Genomic DNA, 21,205 nt, shown 5'->3' with positions numbered 1-21,205 from the left:
CTGTCCTAAAGAATCTACTGCGATACAACGCACACGTCTCTGTCCTAAATAATCTACTGCGATACAACACACATCTCTGTCCTAAATAATCTACTGCGATACAACACACGTCTCTATCCTAAATAATCTACTGCGATACAACACACATGTCTCAGTCCTAAATAATCTACTGTGATACAACACACATGTCTCTGTCCTAAATAATCTACTGTGATACAACACACATGTCTCTGTCCTAAATAATCTACTGCGATACAACACATATGTCTCTGTTTTAAATAATCTACTGCGATACAACACACACGACTCTGTCCTAAATAATCTACTGCGATACAACACACGTCTCTGTCCTAAATAATCTACTGCGATACAACACACATGTCTCCGTCCTAAATAATCTACTGCGATACAACACACACGTCTCTGTCCTAAATAATCTACTGCGATACAACACACATGTCTCTGTCCTAAATAATCTACTGCGATACAACACACATGTCTCTGTCCTAAATAATCTACTGCGATACAACACACATGTCTCTGTCCTAAATAATCTACTGCGATACAACACACACGTCTCTGTCCTAAATAATCTACTGCGATACAACACACACGTCTCTGTCCTAAAGAATCTACTGCGATACAACGCACACGTCTCTGTCCTAAATAATCTACTGCGATACAACACACGTCTCTGTCCTAAATAATCTACTGCGATACAACACACATGTCTCTGTCCTAAATAATCTACTGCGATACAACACACATGTCTCTGTCCTAAATAATCTACTGCGATACAACACACATGTCTCTGTCCTAAATAATCTACTGCGATACAACACACATGTCTCTGTCCTAAATAATCTACTGCGATACAACACACATGTCTCTGTCCTAAATAATCTACTGCGATACAACACACATGTCTCTGTCCTAAATAATCTACTGCGATACAACACACACGTCTCTGTCCTAAATAATCTACTGCGATACAACACACACGTCTCTTTCCTAAATAATCTACTGCGATACAACACACATGTCTCTGTCCTAAATAATCTACTGCGATACAACACACATCTCTGTCCTAAATAATCTACTGCGATACAACACACGTCTCTATCCTAAATAATCTACTGCGATACAACACACGTCTCTGTCCTAAATAATCTACTGCGATACAACACACATGTGTCTGTCCTAAATAATCGACTGCGATACAACACACATGTCTCTGTCCTAAATAATCTACTGCGATACAACACACGTCTCTGTCCTAAATAATCTACTGCGATACAACACACGTCTCTGTCCTAAATAATCTACTGCGATACAACACACATGTCTCTATCCTAAATAATCGACTGCGATACAACACACACGACTCTGTCCTAAATAATCTACTGCGATACAACACACGTCTCTGTCCTAAATAATCTACTGCGATACAACACACATGTCTCTTTCCTAAATAATCTACTGCGATACAACACACACGACTCTGTCCTAAATAATCTACTGCGATACAACACACGTCTCTGTCCTAAATAATCTACTGCGATACAACACACATGTCTCCGTCCTAAATAATCTACTGCGATACAACACACACGTCTCTGTCCTAAATAATCTACTGCGATACAACACACATGTCTCTGTCCTAAATAATCTACTGCGATACAACACACATGTCTCTGTCCTAAATAATCTACTGCGATACAACACACATGTCTCTGTCCTAAATAATCTACTGCGATACAACACACACGTCTCTGTCCTAAATAATCTACTGCGATACAACACACACGTCTCTGTCCTAAATAATCTACTGCGATACAACACACACGTCTCTGTCCTAAATAATCTACTGCGATACACCACACATGTCTCTGTCCTAAATAATCTACTGCGATACAACACACATGTCTCAGTCCTAAATAATCTACTGTGATACAACACACATGTCTCAGTCCTAAATAATCTACTGTGATACAACACACACGTCTCTGTCCTAAATAATCTACTGTGATACAATACACATGTCTCTGTCCTAAATAATCTACTGCGATACAACACATATGTCTCTGTTTTAAATAATCTACTGCGATACAACACACATGTCTCCGTCCTAAATAATCTACTGCGATACAACACACATGTCTCTGTCCTAAATAATCTACTGCGATACAACACACATGTCTCTGTCCTAAATAATCTACTGCGATACAACACACATGTCTCTGTCCTAAATAATCTTCTGCGATACAACACACATGTCTCTGTCCCAAATAATCTACTGCGATACAACACACATGTCTCTATTTTAAATAATCTACTGCGATACAACACACATGTCTCTGTTTTAAATGATCTACTGCGATACAACACACATGTCTCTGTTTTAAATAATCTACTGCGATACAACACACGTCTCTGTCCTAAATAATCTACTGCGATACAACACACATGTATCTGACCTAAATAATCTACTGCAATACAACACACACGTCTCTGTCCTAAATAATCTACTGCGATACAACACACATGTCTCTGTCCTAAATAATCTACTGCGATACAACACACATGTCTCTGTTTTAAATAATCTACTGCGATACAACACACGTCTCTGTCCTAAATAATCTACTGCGATACAACACACATGTCTCTGACCTAAATAATCTACTGCGATACAACACACATGTCTCTGTCCTAAATAATCTACTGCGATACAACACACATGTCTCTGTCCTAAATAATCTACTGCGATACAACACACACGTCTCTGTCCTAAATAATCTACTGCGATACAACACACATGTCTCTGTCCCAAATAATCTACTGCGATACAACACACATGTCTCTGTCCTAAATAATCTACTGCGATACAACACACATGTCTCTGTCCCAAATAATCTACTGCGATACAACACACATGTCTCTGTCCTAAATAATCTACTGCGATACAACACACATGTCTCTGTCCTAAATAATCTACTGCGATACAACACACATGTCTCTGTCCTAAATAATCTACTGCGATACAACACACATGTCTCTGTCCTAAATAATCTACTGCGATACAACACACATGTCTCTGTCCCAAATAATCTACTGCGATACAACACACATGTCTCTATTTTAAATAATCTACTGCGATACAACACACATGTCTCTGTTTTAAATAATCTACTGCGATACAACACACACTTCTCTGTCCTAAATAATCTACTGCGATACAACACACATGTCTCTGTCCCAAATAATCTACTGCGATACAACACACATGTCTCTATTTTAAATAATCTACTGCGATACAACACACATGTCTCTGTTTTAAATAATCTACTGCGATACAACACACGTCTCTGTCCTAAATAATCTACTGCGATACAACACACATGTCTCTGACCTAAATAATCTACTGCGATACAACACACATGTCTCTGTCCTAAATAATCTACTGCGATACAACACACATGTCTCTGTCCTAAATAATCTACTGCGATACAACACACACGTCTCTGTCCTAAATAATCTACTGCGATACAACACACATGTCTCTGTCCCAAATAATCTACTGCGATACAACACACATGTCTCTGTCCTAAATAATCTACTGCGATACAACACACATGTCTCTGTCCCAAATAATCTACTGCGATACAACACACATGTCTCTGTCCTAAATAATCTACTGCGATACAACACACATGTCTCTGTCCTAAATAATCTACTGCGATACAACACACATGTCTCTGTCCTAAATAATCTACTGCGATACAACACACATGTCTCTGTCCTAAATAATCTACTGCGATACAACACACATGTCTCTGTCCCAAATAATCTACTGCGATACAACACACATGTCTCTATTTTAAATAATCTACTGCGATACAACACACATGTCTCTGTTTTAAATAATCTACTGCGATACAACACACACTTCTCTGTCCTAAATAATCTACTGCGATACAACACACATGTCTCTGTCCCAAATAATCTACTGCGATACAACACACATGTCTCTATTTTAAATAATCTACTGCGATACAACACACATGTCTCTGTTTTAAATAATCTACTGCGATACAACACACACTTCTCTGTCCTAAATAATCTACTGCGATACAACACACGTCTCTGTCCTAAATAATCTACTGCGATACAACACACATGTCTCTGTCCCAAATAATCTACAGCGATACAACACACATGTCTCTATTTTAAATAATCTACTGCGATACAACACACATGTCTCTGTTTTAAATAATCTACTGCGATACAACACACATGTCTCTGTTTTATATAATCTACTGCGATACAACACACATGTCTCTGTCGTAAATAATCTACTGCGATACAACACACGTCTCTGTCCTAAATAATCTACTGCGATACAACACATATGTCTCTGTTTTAAATAATCTACTGCGATACAACACACATGTCTCCGTCCTAAATAATCTACTGCGATACAACACACATGTCTCTGTCCTAAATAATCTACTGCGATACAACACACATGTCTCTGTCCTAAATAATCTACTGCGATACAACACACATGTCTCTGTCCTAAATAATCTACTGCGATACAACACACATGTCTCTGTCCCAAATAATCTACTGCGATACAACACACATGTCTCTATTTTAAATAATCTACTGCGATACAACACACATGTCTCTGTTTTAAATAATCTACTGCGATACAACACACATGTCTCTGTTTTAAATAATCTACTGCGATACAACACACATGTCTCTGTCGTAAATAATCTACTGCGATACAACACACGTCTCTGTCCTAAATAATCTACTGCGATACAACACACATGTATCTGTCCTAAATAATCTACTGCGATACAACACACACGTCTCTGTCCTAAATAATCTACTGCGATACAACACATGTCTCTGTCCTAAATAATCTACTGCGATACAACACACATGTCTCTATTTTAAATAATCTACTGCGATACAACACACATGTCTCTGTCCTAAATAATATACTGCGATACAACACACATGTCTCTGTCCTAAATAATCTACTGCGATACAACACACATGTCTCTGTCCTAAATAATCTACTGCGATACAACACACATGTCTCTGTCCCAAATAATCTACTGCGATACAACACACATGTCTCTGTCCTAAATAATCTACTGCGATACAACACACATGTCTCTGTCCCAAATAATCTACTGCGATACAACACACATGTCTCTGTTTTAAATAATCTACTGCGATACAACACACATGTCTCTGTCCTAAATATTCTACTGCGATACAACACACATGTCTCTGTCCTAAATAATCTACTGCGATACAACACACATGTCTCTGTCCTAAATAATCTACTGCGATACAACACACATGTCTCTGTCCTAAATAATCTACTGCGATACAACACACATGTCTCTGTCCTAAATAATCTACTGCGATACAACACACATGTGTCTGTCCCAAATAATCTACTGCGATACAACACACGTCTCTATTTTAAATAATCTACTGCGATACAACACACATGTCTCTGTTTTAAATAATCTACTGCGATACAACACACATGTCTCTGTTTTAAATAATCTACTGCGATACAACACACATGTCTCTGTCGTAAATAATCTACTGCGATACAACACACGTCTCTGTCCTAAATAATCTACTGCGATACAACACACATGTATCTGTCCTAAATAATCTACTGCGATACAACACACACGTCTCTGTCCTAAATAATCTACTGCGATACAACACACATGTCTATATTTTAAATAATCTACTGCGATACAACACACATGTCTCTGTCCTAAATAATCTACTGCGATACAACACACATGTCTCTGTCCTAAATAATCTACTGCGATACAACACACATGTCTCTGTCCTAAATAATCTACTGCGATACAACACACATGTCTCTATTTTAAATAATCTACTGCGATACAACACACATGTCTCTGTCCTAAATAATCTACTGCGATACAACACACATGTCTCTGTTTTAAATAATCTACTGCGATACAACACACATGTCTCTATTTTAAATAATCTACTGCGATACAACACACACGTCTCTGTCCTAAATAATCTACTGCGATACAACACACATGTCTATATTTTAAATAATCTACTGCGATACAACACACATGTCTCTGTCCTAAATAATCTACTGCGATACAACACACATGTCTCTGTCCTAAATAATCTACTGCGATACAACACACATGTCTCTGTCCTAAATAATCTACTGCGATACAACACACATGTCTCTGTCCCAAATAATCTACTGCGATACAACACACATGTCTCTATTTTAAATAATCTACTGCGATACAACACACATGTCTCTGTCCCAAATAATCTACTGCGATACAACACACATGTCTCTGTCCTAAATAATCTACTGCGATACAACACACGTCTCTGTCCTAAATAATCTACTGCGATACAACACACACGTCTCTGTCCTAAATAATCTACTGCGATACAACACACATGTCTCCGTCCTAAATAATCTACTGCGATACAACACACACGTCTCCGTCCTAAATAATCTACTGCGATACAACACACATGTCTCTGTCCTAAATAATCTACTGCGATACAGCACACATGTCTCTGTTTTAAATAATCTACTGCGATACAACACACATGTCTCTGTCCTAAATAATCTACTGCGATACAACACATATGTCTCTTTTTTAAATAATCTACTGCGATACAACACACATGTCTCTGTCCTAAATAATCTACTGCGATACAACACATATGTCTCTTTTTTAAATAATCTACTGCGATACAACACACATGTCTCTGTCTTAAATAATCTACTGCGATACAACACACATGTCTCTGTCCTAAATAATCTACTGCGATACAACACACATGTCTCTGTCCTAAATAATTTACTGCGATACAACACACATGTCTCTGTCCTAAATAATCTACTGCGATACAACACACACGTCTCTGTCCTAAATAATCTACTGCGATACAACACACATGTCTCTGTCCTAAATAATCTACTGCGATACAACACACATGTCTCTGTCCTAAATAATCTACTGCGATACAACACACATGTCTCTGTCCTAAATAATCTACTGCGATACAACACACATGTCTCTGTCCTAAATAATCTACTGCGATACAACACACGTCTCTGTCCTAAATAATCTACTGCGATACAACACACATGTCTCTGTCCTAAATAATCTACTGCGATACAACACACGTCTCTGTCCTAAATAATCTACTGCGATACAACACACATGTCTCTGTCCTAAATAATCTATTGCGATACAACACACATTTCTCTGTTTTAAATAATCTACTACGATACAACACACGTCTCTGTCCTAAATAATCTACTGCGATACAGCACACATGTCTCTGTCCTAAATAATCTACTGCGATACAACACACATGTCTCTGTCCTAAATAATTTACTGCGACACAACACACCTGTCTCTGTCCTAAATAATCTACTGCGATACAACACACATGTCTCTGTCCTAAATAATCTACTGCGATACAACACACATGTCTCTGTTTTAAATAATCTACTGCGATACAACACGTCTGTTTTAAATAATCTACTGCGATACAACACACATGTCTCTGTCCTAAATAATCTACTGCGATACAACACACGTCTCTGTCCTAAATAATCTACTGCGATACAACACACATGTCTCTGTCCTAAATAATCTACTGCGATACAACACGTCTCTGTCCTAAATAATCTACTGCGATACAACACACATGTCTCTGTCCTAAATAATCTACTGCGATACAACACACATGTCTCTGTCCTAAATAATCTACTACGATACAACACACACGTCTCTGTCCTAAATAATCTACTGCGATACAACACACATGTCTCTGTCCTAAATAATCTACTGCGATACAACACATATGTCTCTTTTTTAAATAATCTACTGCGATACAACACACATGTCTCTGTCCCAAATAATCTACTGCGATACAACACACGTCTCTATTTTAAATAATCTACTGCGATACAACACACACGTCTCGGTTTTAAATAATCTACTGCGATACAACACACATGTCTCTGTCCTAAATAATCTACTGCGATACAACACACATGTCTCTGTCCTAAATAATCTACTGCGATACAACACACACGTCTCTGTCCTAAATAATCTACTGCGATACAACACACATGTCTCTGTCCTAAATAATCTACTGCGATACAACACACGTCTCTGTCCTAAATAATCTACTGCGATACAACACACATGTCTCTGTCCTAAATAATCTACTGCGATACAACACACATGTCTCTCTCCTAAATAATCTACTGCGATACAACACACATGTCTCTGTCCTAAATAATCTACTGCGATACAACACACATGTCTCTGTCCTAAATAATCTACTGCGATACAACACACATGTCTCTCTCCTAAATAATCTACTGCGATACAACACACATGTCTCTCTCCTAAATAATCTACTGCGATACAACACATATGTCTCTTTTTTAAATAATCTACTGCGATACAACACACATGTCTCTGTCCTAAATAATCTACTGCGATACAACACACATGTCTCTTTTTTAAATAATCTACTGCGATACAACACACATGTCTCTGTCCTAAATAATCTACTGCGATACAACACACATGTCTCTGTCCTAAATAATCTACTGCGATACAACACACGTCTCTATTTTAAATAATCTACTGCGATACAACACACATGTCTCTGTTTTAAATAATCTACTGCGATACAACACACACGTCTCTGTCCTAAATAATCTACTGCGATACAACACACACGTCTCTGTCCTAAATAATCTACTGCGATACAACACACATGTCTCTGTTTTGAATAATCTACTGCGATACAACACATGTCTGTTTTAAATAATCTACTGCGATACAACACACATGTCTCTGTTTTAAATAATCTACTGCGATACAACACATGTCTGTTTTAAATAATCTACTGCGATACAACACACATGTCTCTGTCCTAAATAATCTACTGCGATACAACACACGTCTCTGTCCTAAATAATCTACTGCGATACAACACACATGTCTCTGTCCTAAATAATCTACTGCGATACAACACACATGTCTCTGTCCTAAATAATCTACTACGATACAACACACACGTCTCTGTCCTAAATAATCTACTGCGATACAACACACATGTCTCTGTCCTAAATAATCTACTGCGATACAACACATATGTCTCTTTTTTAAATAATCTACTGCGATACAACACACATGTCTCTGTCCTAATTAATCTACTGCGATACAACACACATGTCTCCGTCCTAAATAATCTACTGCGATACAACACACACGTCTCTGTCCTAAATAATCTACTGCGATACAACACACACGTCTCTGTCCCAAATAATCTACTGCGATACAACACACATGTCTCTGTCCTAAATAATCTACTACGATACAACACACATGTCTCTGTCCTAAATAATCTACTGCGATACAACACACATGTCTCTGTCCTAAATAATCTACTGCGATACAACACACATGTCTCTGTCCTAAATAATCTACTGCCATACAACACACGTCTCTGTCCTAAATAATCTACTGCGATACAACACACATGTTTCTGTCCTAAATAATCTACTGCGATACAACACACATGTCTCTGTCCTAAATAATCTACTGCGATACAACACACATGTCTCTGTCCTAAATAATCTACTGCGATACAACACACATGTCTCTGTCCTAAATAATCTACTGCGATACAACACACATGTCTCTGTCCTAAATAATCTACTGCAATACAACACACATGTCTCTTTCCTAAATAATCTACTGCGATACAACACACATGTCTCTGTCCTAAATAATCTACTGCGATACAACACACACGTCTCTGTCCTAAATAATCTACTGCGATACAACACACACGTCTCTGTCCTAAATAATCTACTGCGATACAACACACACGTCTCTGTCCTAAATAATCTACTGCGATACAACACACATGTCTCTGTCCTAAATAATCTACTGCGATACAACACACATGTCTCTGTCCCAAAAAATCTACTGCGATACAACACACATGTCTCTGTTTTAAATAATCGACTGCGATACAACACACATGTCTCTGTCCTAAATAATCGACTGCGATACAACACACGTCTCTGTCCTAAATAATCTACTGCGATACAACACACATGTCTCTGTCCTAAATAATCTACTGCGATACAACACACATGTCTCTGTCCTAAATAATCGACTGCGATACAACACACATGTCTCTGTCCTAAATAATCGACTGCGATACAACACACATGTCTCTGTCCTAAATAATCTACTGCGATACAACACACATGTCTCTGTCCTAAATAATCTACTGCGATACAACGCACATGTCTCTGTCCTAAATAATCTACTGCGATACAACACACATGTCTCTGTCCTAAATAATCTACTGCGATACAACACACATGTCTCTGTCCTAAATAATCTACTGCGATACAACACACACGTCTCTGTCCTAAATAATCTACTGTGATACAACACACACGTCTCTGTCCTAAATAATCTACTGCGATACAACACACATGTCTCTGTCCTAAATAATCTACTGCGATACAACACACGTCTCTGTCCTAAATAATCTACTGCGATACAACACACGTCTCTGTCCTAAATAATCTACTGCGATACAACACACGTCTCTGTCCTAAATAATCTACTGCGATACAACACACATGTCTCTGTCCTAAATAATCGACTGCGATACAACACACATGTCTCTGTCCTAAATAATCTACTGCGATACAACACACGTCTCTGTCCTAAATAATCTACTGCGATACAATACACATGTCTCTGTCCTAAATAATCTACTGCGATACAACACACATGTCTCTATCCTAAATAATCGACTGCGATACAACACACATGTCTCTGTCCTAAATAATCTACTGCGATACAACACACACGTCTCTGTCCTAAATAATCTACTGCGATACAACACACACGTCTCTGTCCTAAATAATCTACTGCGATACAACACACACGTCTCTGTCCTAAATAATCTACTGCGATACAACACACACGTCTCTGTCCTAAATAATCTACTGCGATACAACACATATGTCTCTGTCCTAAATAATCTACTGCGATACAACACACATGTCTCTGTCCTAAATAATCTACTGCGATACAACACACATGTCTCTGTCCTAAATAATCTACTGCGATACAACACATATGTCTCTGTCCTAAATAATCTACTGCGATGCAACACACATGTCTCTGTCCTAAATAATCTACTGTGATACAACACACATGTCTCTGTCCTAAATAATCTACTGCGATACAACACATATGTCTCTGTTTTAAATAATCTACTGCGATACAACACACATGTCTCTGTCCTAAATAATCTACTGCGATACAACACACATGTCTCTGTCCTAAATAATCTACTGCGATACAACACACATGTCTCCGTCCTAAATAATCTACTGCGATACAACACACATGTCTCTGTCCTAAATAATCTACTGCGATACAACACACATGTCTCTATCCTAAATAATCGACTGCGATACAACACACATGTCTCTGTCCTAAATAATCTACTGCGATACAACACACGTCTCTGTCCTAAATAATCTACTGCGATACAACACACATGTCTCTGTCCTAAATAATCTACTGCGATACAACACACACGTCTCTGTCCTAAATAATCTACTGCGATACAACACACATGTCTCTGTCCTAAATAATCTACTGCGATACAACACACATGTCTCTGTCCTAAATAATCTACTGCGATACAACACACATGTCTCTGTCCTAAATAATCTACTGCGATACAACACACACGTCTCTGTCCTAAATAATCTACTGCGATACAACACACATGTCTCTGTCCTAAATAATCTACTGCGATACAACACACATGTCTCTGTCCTAAATAATCTACTGCGATACAACACACATGTCTCTGTCCTAAATAATCTACTGCGATACAACACACATGTCTCCGTCCTAAATAATCTACTGCGATACAACACACATGTCTCTGTCCTAAATAATCTACTGCGATACAACACACATGTCTCTGTCCTAAATAATCTACTGCGATACAACACACATGTCTCTGTCCTAAATAATCTACTGCGATACAACACACATGTCTCTGTCCTAAATAATCTACTGCGATACAACACACATGTCTCTGTCCTAAATAATCTACTGCGATACAACACACATGTCTCTGTCCTAAATAATCTACTGCGATACAACACACACGTCTCTGTCCTAAATAATCTACTGCGATACAACACACACGTCTCTGTCCTAAATAATCTACTGCGATACAACACACATGTCTCTGTCCTAAATAATCTACTGCGATACAACACACATCTCTGTCCTAAATAATCTACTGCGATACAACACACACGTCTCTGTCCTAAATAATCTACTGCGATACAACACACATGTCTCTGTCCTAAATAATCTACTGCGATACAACACACGTCTCTATCCTAAATAATCTACTGCGATACAACACACGTCTCTGTCCTAAATAATCGACTGCGATACAACACACATGTCTCTGTCCTAAATAATCTACTGCGATACAACACACATGTCTCCGTCCTAAATAATCTACTGCGATACAACACATGTCTCTGTCCTAAATAATCTACTGCGATACAACACACATGTCTCTGTCCTAAATAATCTACTGCGATACAACACACGTCTCTGTCCTAAATAATCTACTGCGATACAACACACATGTCTCTGTCCTAAATAATCTACTGCGATACAACACACATGTCTCTGTCCTAAATAATCTACTGCGATACAACACACACGTCTCTGTCCTAAATAATCTACTGCGATACAACACACACGTCTCTGTCCTAAATAATCTACTGCGATACAACACACGTCTCTGTCCTAAATAATCTACTGCGATACAACACACGTCTCTGTCCTAAATAATCTACTACGATACAACACACGTCTCTGTCCTAAATAATCCACTGCGATACAACACACGTCTCTGTCCTAAATAATCTACTGCGATACAACACACGTCTCTGTCCTAAATAATCTACTACGATACAACACACGTCTCTGTCCTAAATAATCCACTGCGATACAACACACAGGTCTCTGTCCTAAATAATCTACTGCGATACAACACACACGTCTCTGTCCTAAATAATCTACTGCGATACAACACACGTCTCTGTCCTAAATAATCTACTGCGATACAACACACGTCTCTGTCCTAAATAATCTACTGCGATACAACACACACGTCTCTGTCCTAAATAATCTACTGCGATACAACACACATGTCTCTGTCCTAAATAATCTACTGCGATACAACACACATGTCTCTGTCCTAAATAATCTACTGCGATACAACACACATGTCTCTGTCCTAAATAATCTACTGCGATACAACACACACGTCTCTGTCCTAAATAATCTACTGCGATACAACACACACGTCTCTGTCCTAAATAATCTACTGCGATACAACACACATGTCTCTGTCCTAAATAATCTACTGCGATACAACACACATCTCTGTCCTAAATAATCTACTGCGATACAACACACACGTCTCTGTCCTAAATAATCTACTGCGATACAACACACATGTCTCTGTCCTAAATAATCTACTGCGATACAACACACGTCTCTATCCTAAATAATCTACTGCGATACAACACACGTCTCTGTCCTAAATAATCGACTGCGATACAACACACATGTCTCTGTCCTAAATAATCTACTGCGATACAACACACATGTCTCCGTCCTAAATAATCTACTGCGATACAACACATGTCTCTGTCCTAAATAATCTACTGCGATACAACACACATGTCTCTGTCCTAAATAATCTACTGCGATACAACACACATGTCTCTGTCCTAAATAATCTACTGCGATACAACACACATGTCTCTGTCCTAAATAATCTACTGCGATACAACACACATGTCTCTGTCCTAAATAATCTACTGCGATACAACACACACGTCTCTGTCCTAAATAATCTACTGCGATACAACACACACGTCTCTGTCCTAAATAATCTACTGCGATACAACACACGTCTCTGTCCTAAATAATCTACTGCGATACAACACACGTCTCTGTCCTAAATAATCTACTACGATACAACACACGTCTCTGTCCTAAATAATCCACTGCGATACAACACACGTCTCTGTCCTAAATAATCTACTGCGATACAACACACGTCTCTGTCCTAAATAATCTACTACGATACAACACACGTCTCTGTCCTAAATAATCCACTGCGATACAACACACAGGTCTCTGTCCTAAATAATCTACTGCGATACAACACACACGTCTCTGTCCTAAATAATCTACTGCGATACAACACACGTCTCTGTCCTAAATAATCTACTGCGATACAACACACGTCTCTGTCCTAAATAATCTACTGCGATACAACACACACGTCTCTGTCCTAAATAATCTACTGCGATACAACACACATAAATAATCTCACTTCCCGTTTTGGACGGTGCTGCTCTCACAAAACAGCAACATGGTCAAAATACCAGCAAATTTAGTTTTTTAAATGCGGTAATTAAAGTTGCGTCAGTTAAGTGCTCTCACTGTGTCGCTATAAAAGCATGGTGTTCGCATGCTCTATAAATGGACTTGTATATGGCGACCGTGCTCACCATGATTGCGGGCCCAGCGGGTAATTTCCCAGCCAGGAGAGAAAAGGTGTGACATTTCCCTCACATTTCAGCACATTTCCTCCTGTCTGTCAGCAGTGAGGAGGAGTGAAAGTTTCCGGCACTAAATTATTCCATAAAGCAGACATCTTGCAAAGTCAGCGGCGATAAGTAAATTCCGAGTGCTTGACGTCTGGGCGTCAACAAATCGGACGTATCGATTAGACCATCCGAGCGACTCCTGTCAGCGCGACACAAATACAGCCGTGTGATGGCTCGCCTTTTTCAAAATGCATCGCCGCCGCCTCATTTCCATTTTAGTCAGGCGGTAGCGCTTTCATAAAACCCCATCACCACCGTTGGGGAAAATCCCCGCCTGTGTTCTGCGCGCCGATAGGTGCTGCTCATTTAGCAGCTCCAGCAAGCTGGACCTCCTGACGTCTAATAGGAGGCCGCCGTCTAACGAGCGCTTTGGCATAATTAATGTGCTTCCCAGCATGCCCCACAACAAGGGCTCGCCCCCTGCCTCATTATTGCTGTCACTCATTTCCTGGTGGAGATCTTAGCCGACACACTGGGAAACGACTTGCGAGTAATTGTTTAAACCACGCCGCACGGGGGTCTCGCGCCGAACACATCCCGGGTTTCAACGGTCTCAGTGCGGTTCTTCTGATGCGAGGTACACATTCTCCCAACACGTGCCCGGTCTAAGGTGAACCCCGCCTCTCGACCAAAGCTAGGGACCGGTTCCTGCTTACCCCGGGACCCTAATTAGGACAAGCCGTCAAGTAAGGCATGAATAGGTTTTTCCTCCAATAGACGACACACTTCTCGGGGTTTCCCACAGGGCTTTGTTGCTATCTAAGTTGCCTTCTCACTTGATTGTAAAATATGTCATATATTCATATGTTGTCAATATTCAGTGTTTTATCGTTCGTAGTGAATATTGTGAATCCCACATTCTTTATCTCCATGTACTAGAGATGCACGGTTTGCGGTCTCATCCGCGGAGTCCGCGGGTAAACCAACCTTAATTTAATTATGATGCGTTCAAGAGTCTTACGGCCTGAGGGAAGAAGCTGTTAGAGAACCCAGAGGTTCTGCTACGGAGGCTGCGGAACCTCTTCCTAGAGTCCAGCAGTGAAAATAGTCCTTGTTGGGGGTGGGAGGAGTCTTTTCAGATTTTCCAAGCCCTGGTCAGGCAGCGGCTTTTTGCGATCTGGATAGGAGGATGGCAGAGCTTCTCATCCTATCTCTAAGGGAGAGCCCTGCCACCCGGCGGAGGAAACTCATTTCGGCCGCTTGTACCCGTGATCTTGTCCTTTCGGTCATAACCCAAAGCTCATGACCATAGGTGAGGATGGGAACGTAGATCAACCGGTAAATTGAGAGCTTTGCCTTCCGGCTCAGCTCCTTCTTCACCACAATGGATCGATACAGCGTCACACCGATCCTGTCGACCTCACGATCCACTCTTCCCTCACTTGCGAACAAGACTCTGAGGTACTTGAACTCCTCCACTTGGGGCAGGGTCTCCTCCCCAACCCGGAGATGGCACTCCACCCTTTTCCTGGCGAGAAGCATGGACTCGGACTTGGAGGTGCTGATTGTCATCCCAGTCGCTTCACACTCGGCTGCACACCGATCCAGTAGCCATCAGAACCACATCATCCGCAAAAAGCAGAGACCTAATCCTGCAGCCACCAAACCGGATCCCCTCAACGCCTTGACTGAACCTAGAAATTCTGTCCATAAAAGTTATGAACAGAATCGATGACAAAGGGCATCGATGAGCCCATGTGGTGATATCCTTTAGAGATTGATGTCGGTTTTTGATACAGTGCCGTCTGAGGGATCGAAGGTCACGGTCATTCAAAGTTCGTTTCCGGCCATGCCGCTTACGTGGAGTGATTTCCCCGGATTCTCTGAACCTTTTGATGATATTATGGACCGTAGATGTTGAAATCCCTCACTGGAAATGTGTCCGATTACTGCCGGCAATGCGGACCAAGCTCTGATACTGATCATACAGGGAGTGGACCGCCACAATAAGACAGTCCGATACCCCATACTCTCTGAGCACTCCCCACAGGACTTCCCGAGGGACACGGTCGAATTTCTTCTCCAAGTCCACAAAGCACATGTAGACTGGTTGGCCTGATATATATGATTGATATCGCATATTGTCTACCCTAGATACCTATTTCAGGTCACCATATTCTCTTGGGTACAAGCTAGCGTAATATCCAAGTGGGTTTAAACTGTTGTTCTTAGGATGAAGCAAAGTTTCTGTCTTGTTTCCAGATGGTTACCCCCGGGACGAAATCGTGTACAAGTGGAGGCGGAACTCAGTGGAGACTTCGGACCAGAAATACTGGCGTCTCTACCAGTTTGATTTCATGGGGCTCCGAAACACCACCGACGTATTGACCACCACTGCAGGTATGGAGGGGGTCAGACCGCTGACCTCATGTCACACTAATGACTCTTAATAGTTTTTCCATGTCACAGGTGGAACACATTGTGATCGAACCCTGTTTCCATATGAGTTGGGAAATTGTGTTAGATGTAAATATAAACGGAATACAATGATTTGCAAATCCTTTTCAACCCCTTATCAATTGAATGCACTACAAAGACAATATATTTGATGTTCAAACTCATAAACTTAATTTTTTTTTGCAAATAATAAATAACTTAGAACTTTATGGCGGCAACACGTGCCAAAGTAGTTGGGAAAGGGCATGTTCACCACTGTGTTACATCACCTTTTCTATTAACAACACCCAATAAACGTTTGGGAACTGAGGAAACTAATTGTTGAAGCTTTGAAAGTGGAATTCTTTACCATTCTTGTTTTATGTAGAGCTTCAGTCGTTCAACAGTCCGGGGTCTCCGCTGTTATATGTTACGCTTCATAATGCGCATTTTCGATCGGAGACAGGTCTGTACTGCAGGCGGGCCAGGAAAGTACCCGCACTCTTTTTTTACGAAGTCACGCTGTTTTAACACGTGCTGAATGTGGCTTGGCATTGTCTTGCTGAAATAAGCAGGGGCGTCCATGAAAAAGACGGCGCTTATATGGCAGCATATGTTGTTCCAAAACCTGTATTTACCTTTCAGCATTAATGGTGCCTTCACAGATGTGTAAGTTACCCATGCCTTGGGCACTAATGCACCCCCATACCATCACATATGCTGACTTTTGAACTTTGCGTGGATAACAGTCTGGTTGTTTCGCTTGCCCTTTGGTCCGGATGACACGATGTCGAATATTTCCAAAAACAATTTGAAATGTGGACTCGTCAGACCACAAAACACTTTAACACTTTGCCTCAGTCCATCCTAGATGATCTCGGGCCCAGAGAAGCCGATGGCGTTTCTGGATGTTGTTGATAAATGGCTTTCGTTTCGCATAGTAGAGGTTTAACTTGCACTTACAGATGTAGCGACCAACTGGATTTAGTGACAGGGGTTTTCTGAAGTGTTCCTGAGCCCATGTGGTGATATCCTTTTGAGATTGATGTCGCTTTTTGATACAGTGCCGTCTGAGGGATTGAAGGTAACGGTCTTTTAATGTTGGTTTCCGGCCATGCCGCTTACGTGGAGTGATTTCTCCAGATTCTCTGAACCTTTTGATGATATTATGGACCGTAGATGTTGAAATCCCTAAATTTCTTGCAATTGCACTTTGAGAAATGTTGTTCTTAAACTGTTTGACTATTTGCTCACACAGTTGTGGACAAAGGGGTGTACCTCGCCCCATCCTTTCTTGTGAAAGACCGAGCATTTTTCGGGAAGCTGTTTTTATACCCAATCATGGCACCCACCTGTTCCCAATTAGCCTGCACACCTGTGCGATGTTCCAAATAAGTGTTTGATGAGTATTCCTCAACTTTATCAGTATTTATTGCCACCTTTCCCAACTTCTTTGTCACGTGTTGCTGGCATCAAATTCTAAAGTTAATGATTATTTGCACACAAAAAAAATGTTTATCAGTTTGAACATCAAATATGTTGTCTTTGCAGCATATTCAACTGAATATGGGTTGAAAATTATTTGCAAATCATTGTATTCTGTTTATATTTACATCTAACACAGTTTCCCAACTCATATGGAAACGGGGGTTTGTAGGTTTTCACCAGCATTCATCACCAAAATGAGAGATTCGAGGGAAAGTTGAATTATTCAGTGGCGTTCACGTCGCACATTTCATGTGATCATTCGGTCCCCGCTTGTTGTCTGGAGGATGCTGTGGTAATATTGTCACTCCAAAAAGGTGCCACTAATTACACCCACCGCTGGATTCGCGTGGGCCAGTTGCTAATTCATTTTTAATGCTGGTTTTAATGGCTGATTAAGCAGAGCATTATGAATGAGGGGGATCGGGCCCAGAACATGACACGGTTATTGTTAACCTCGCTTTGCCTCCACTGCACTCATCCACTGATTTGGCGTTCAAAGAGCTTCCCACATGAATATTCCATTTGGTTTTGGTCCCCCGCATAAAGGATAAACATTAGACACCCAAATATTGGGCATTGGGAGTGGAGCCCTGGTTATCAATCTTCTTTCAGTGGAATATTAAAACCAGAGGTGTGTAGAGTAGCCAGAACTTGTACTCAAGTAAGAGTACTGTTACTTTAGAGATGTATTACTCAAGTAAAAGTAAGGAGTCGTCACCCAAATATTTACTTGAGTAAAAGTAAAAAGTATGTTGTGAAAAAACTACTCATGTACTGAGTAACTGATGAGTAACCTGTTTGTTTAATGATGACGGCAACAAGTAATGCACAAAAACATAAAAATAGCAATGAACAAATTCAGAGCCAGGATTATCTCTTAAGCAACTAAAACAATAATATAAATTAAATAGTATATATTTGGTTTTACACTGTATTGAATAAAAATGTGAAAATGAATTTTACCTTTGCAACCTCATTATACTATTGGCTAAGTTTTATATTCATAAATGTAAGTTCCTCAATCCCCAACCTGTTTTTTGTGCCTTTAAAAACGATTTAGAACTCTATATTAAAACACTCTACCTCTAACAACCAAAAAGCTGTGAAAACAATGATGCTGTGTTCCAAATTTAAGTTATTTACTGAGATTGAGTGAGCCTATGGCTTTGCACTTTATTTTATATATATATATATATATATATATATATATATATATATTTTGCATTCTATTTTAGTTACTTTGAATTTACTACCCCTTGGAGCTGTTTTGTACGTTTTTTATACAGTTTTGTACTGTTTTTGTAATTACTTCGGTTATTATTTTCAACTGTTTGTAAATGTTGAAATTTATAAATAAAGGTTTATTAAAAAAAAAGTGTGCAGTTAAGCATGTGAACGCCTGGCTCTGTTTGATTGGTGAAACGGAGTCAAACGTCACCAGTGACTGCATTTGATTGGTGAAACGGAGTCAAACGTCACCAGTGACTGCATTTGATTGGTGAAACGGAGTCAAACGTCACCAGTGACTGCATTTCATTGGTGAAACGGAGTCAAACGTCACCAGTGACTGCATTTGATTGGTGAAACGGAGTCAAACGTCACCAGTGACTGCATTTGATTGGTGAAACGAAGTCAAACGTCACCAGTGAGTGCATTTGATTGGTGAAACTGAGTCAAACGTTACCGGTGACTGCATTTGATTGGTGAAACGGAGTCAAACGTCACCAGTGACTGCATTTGATTGGTGAAACGGAGTCAAACGTCACCAGTGACTGCATTTGATTGGTGAAACGGAGTCAAACGTCACCAGTGACTGCATTTGATTGGTGAAACGGAGTCAAACGTCACCAGTGACTGCATTTGATTGGTGAAACGGAGTCAAACGTCACCAGTGACTGCATTTGATTGGTGAAACGAAGTCAAACGTCACCAGTGAGTGCATTTGATTAGTGAAACGGAGTCAAACGTTACCGGTGACTGCATTTGATTGGTGAAACGGAGTCAAACGTCACCAGTGACTGCATTTGATTGGTGAAACGGAGTCAAACGTCACCAGTGACTGCATTTGATTGGTGAAACGGAGTCAAACGTCACCAGTGACTGCATTTGATTGGTGAAACGGAGTCAAACGTCACCAGTGACTGCATTTGATTGGTGAAACGGAGTCAAACCTCACCAGTGACTGCATTTGATTGGTGAAACGGAGTCAAACATCACCAGTGACTGCATTTGATTGGTGAAATGGAGTCAAACGTCACTAGTGACAGCATTTGGTTGGTGAAACGGAGTCAAACGTCACCGGTGACTGCATTTGATTGGTGAAACGCAGGCATGTGATAGATCCTACTTTGAAGGTCTGTCTGACAAACCAAAACAGACAAAGCGTGCATTAACATATCGATAAAAATCAGTAGCGAGTAGCAAGCTGAATGTAGATAAATGGAGCGGAGTAAAAGTAGCGTTTCTTCTCTATAAATATACTCAAGTAAAAGT

At 40.0% G+C, this 21,205-nt stretch overlaps 1 protein-coding gene across 1 annotated transcript in view; it reads left to right on the top strand.

Annotated features, from left to right (window-relative positions):
• The window catches only part of LOC133544179 (gamma-aminobutyric acid receptor subunit gamma-3-like), a 295,191-nt gene that overhangs the window by 210,700 nt on the left and 63,286 nt on the right, over positions 1-21,205 (top strand). Inside the window, exon 7 of the mRNA XM_061889289.1 lies at positions 17,051-17,188. Within this exon, the coding sequence (XP_061745273.1) occupies positions 17,051-17,188 (138 nt within the window). The remainder of the gene's footprint in view (positions 1-17,050; positions 17,189-21,205) is intronic.

This window comes from Nerophis ophidion, linkage group LG27 (genome assembly GCF_033978795.1).
Source record: "Nerophis ophidion isolate RoL-2023_Sa linkage group LG27, RoL_Noph_v1.0, whole genome shotgun sequence".
NCBI classification, from domain to species: Eukaryota; Metazoa; Chordata; class Actinopteri; order Syngnathiformes; family Syngnathidae; genus Nerophis; species Nerophis ophidion.
The sequence above is the reverse complement of the archived record's forward strand: the minus strand, read 5'-3'. Positions and strand labels throughout refer to the sequence as shown.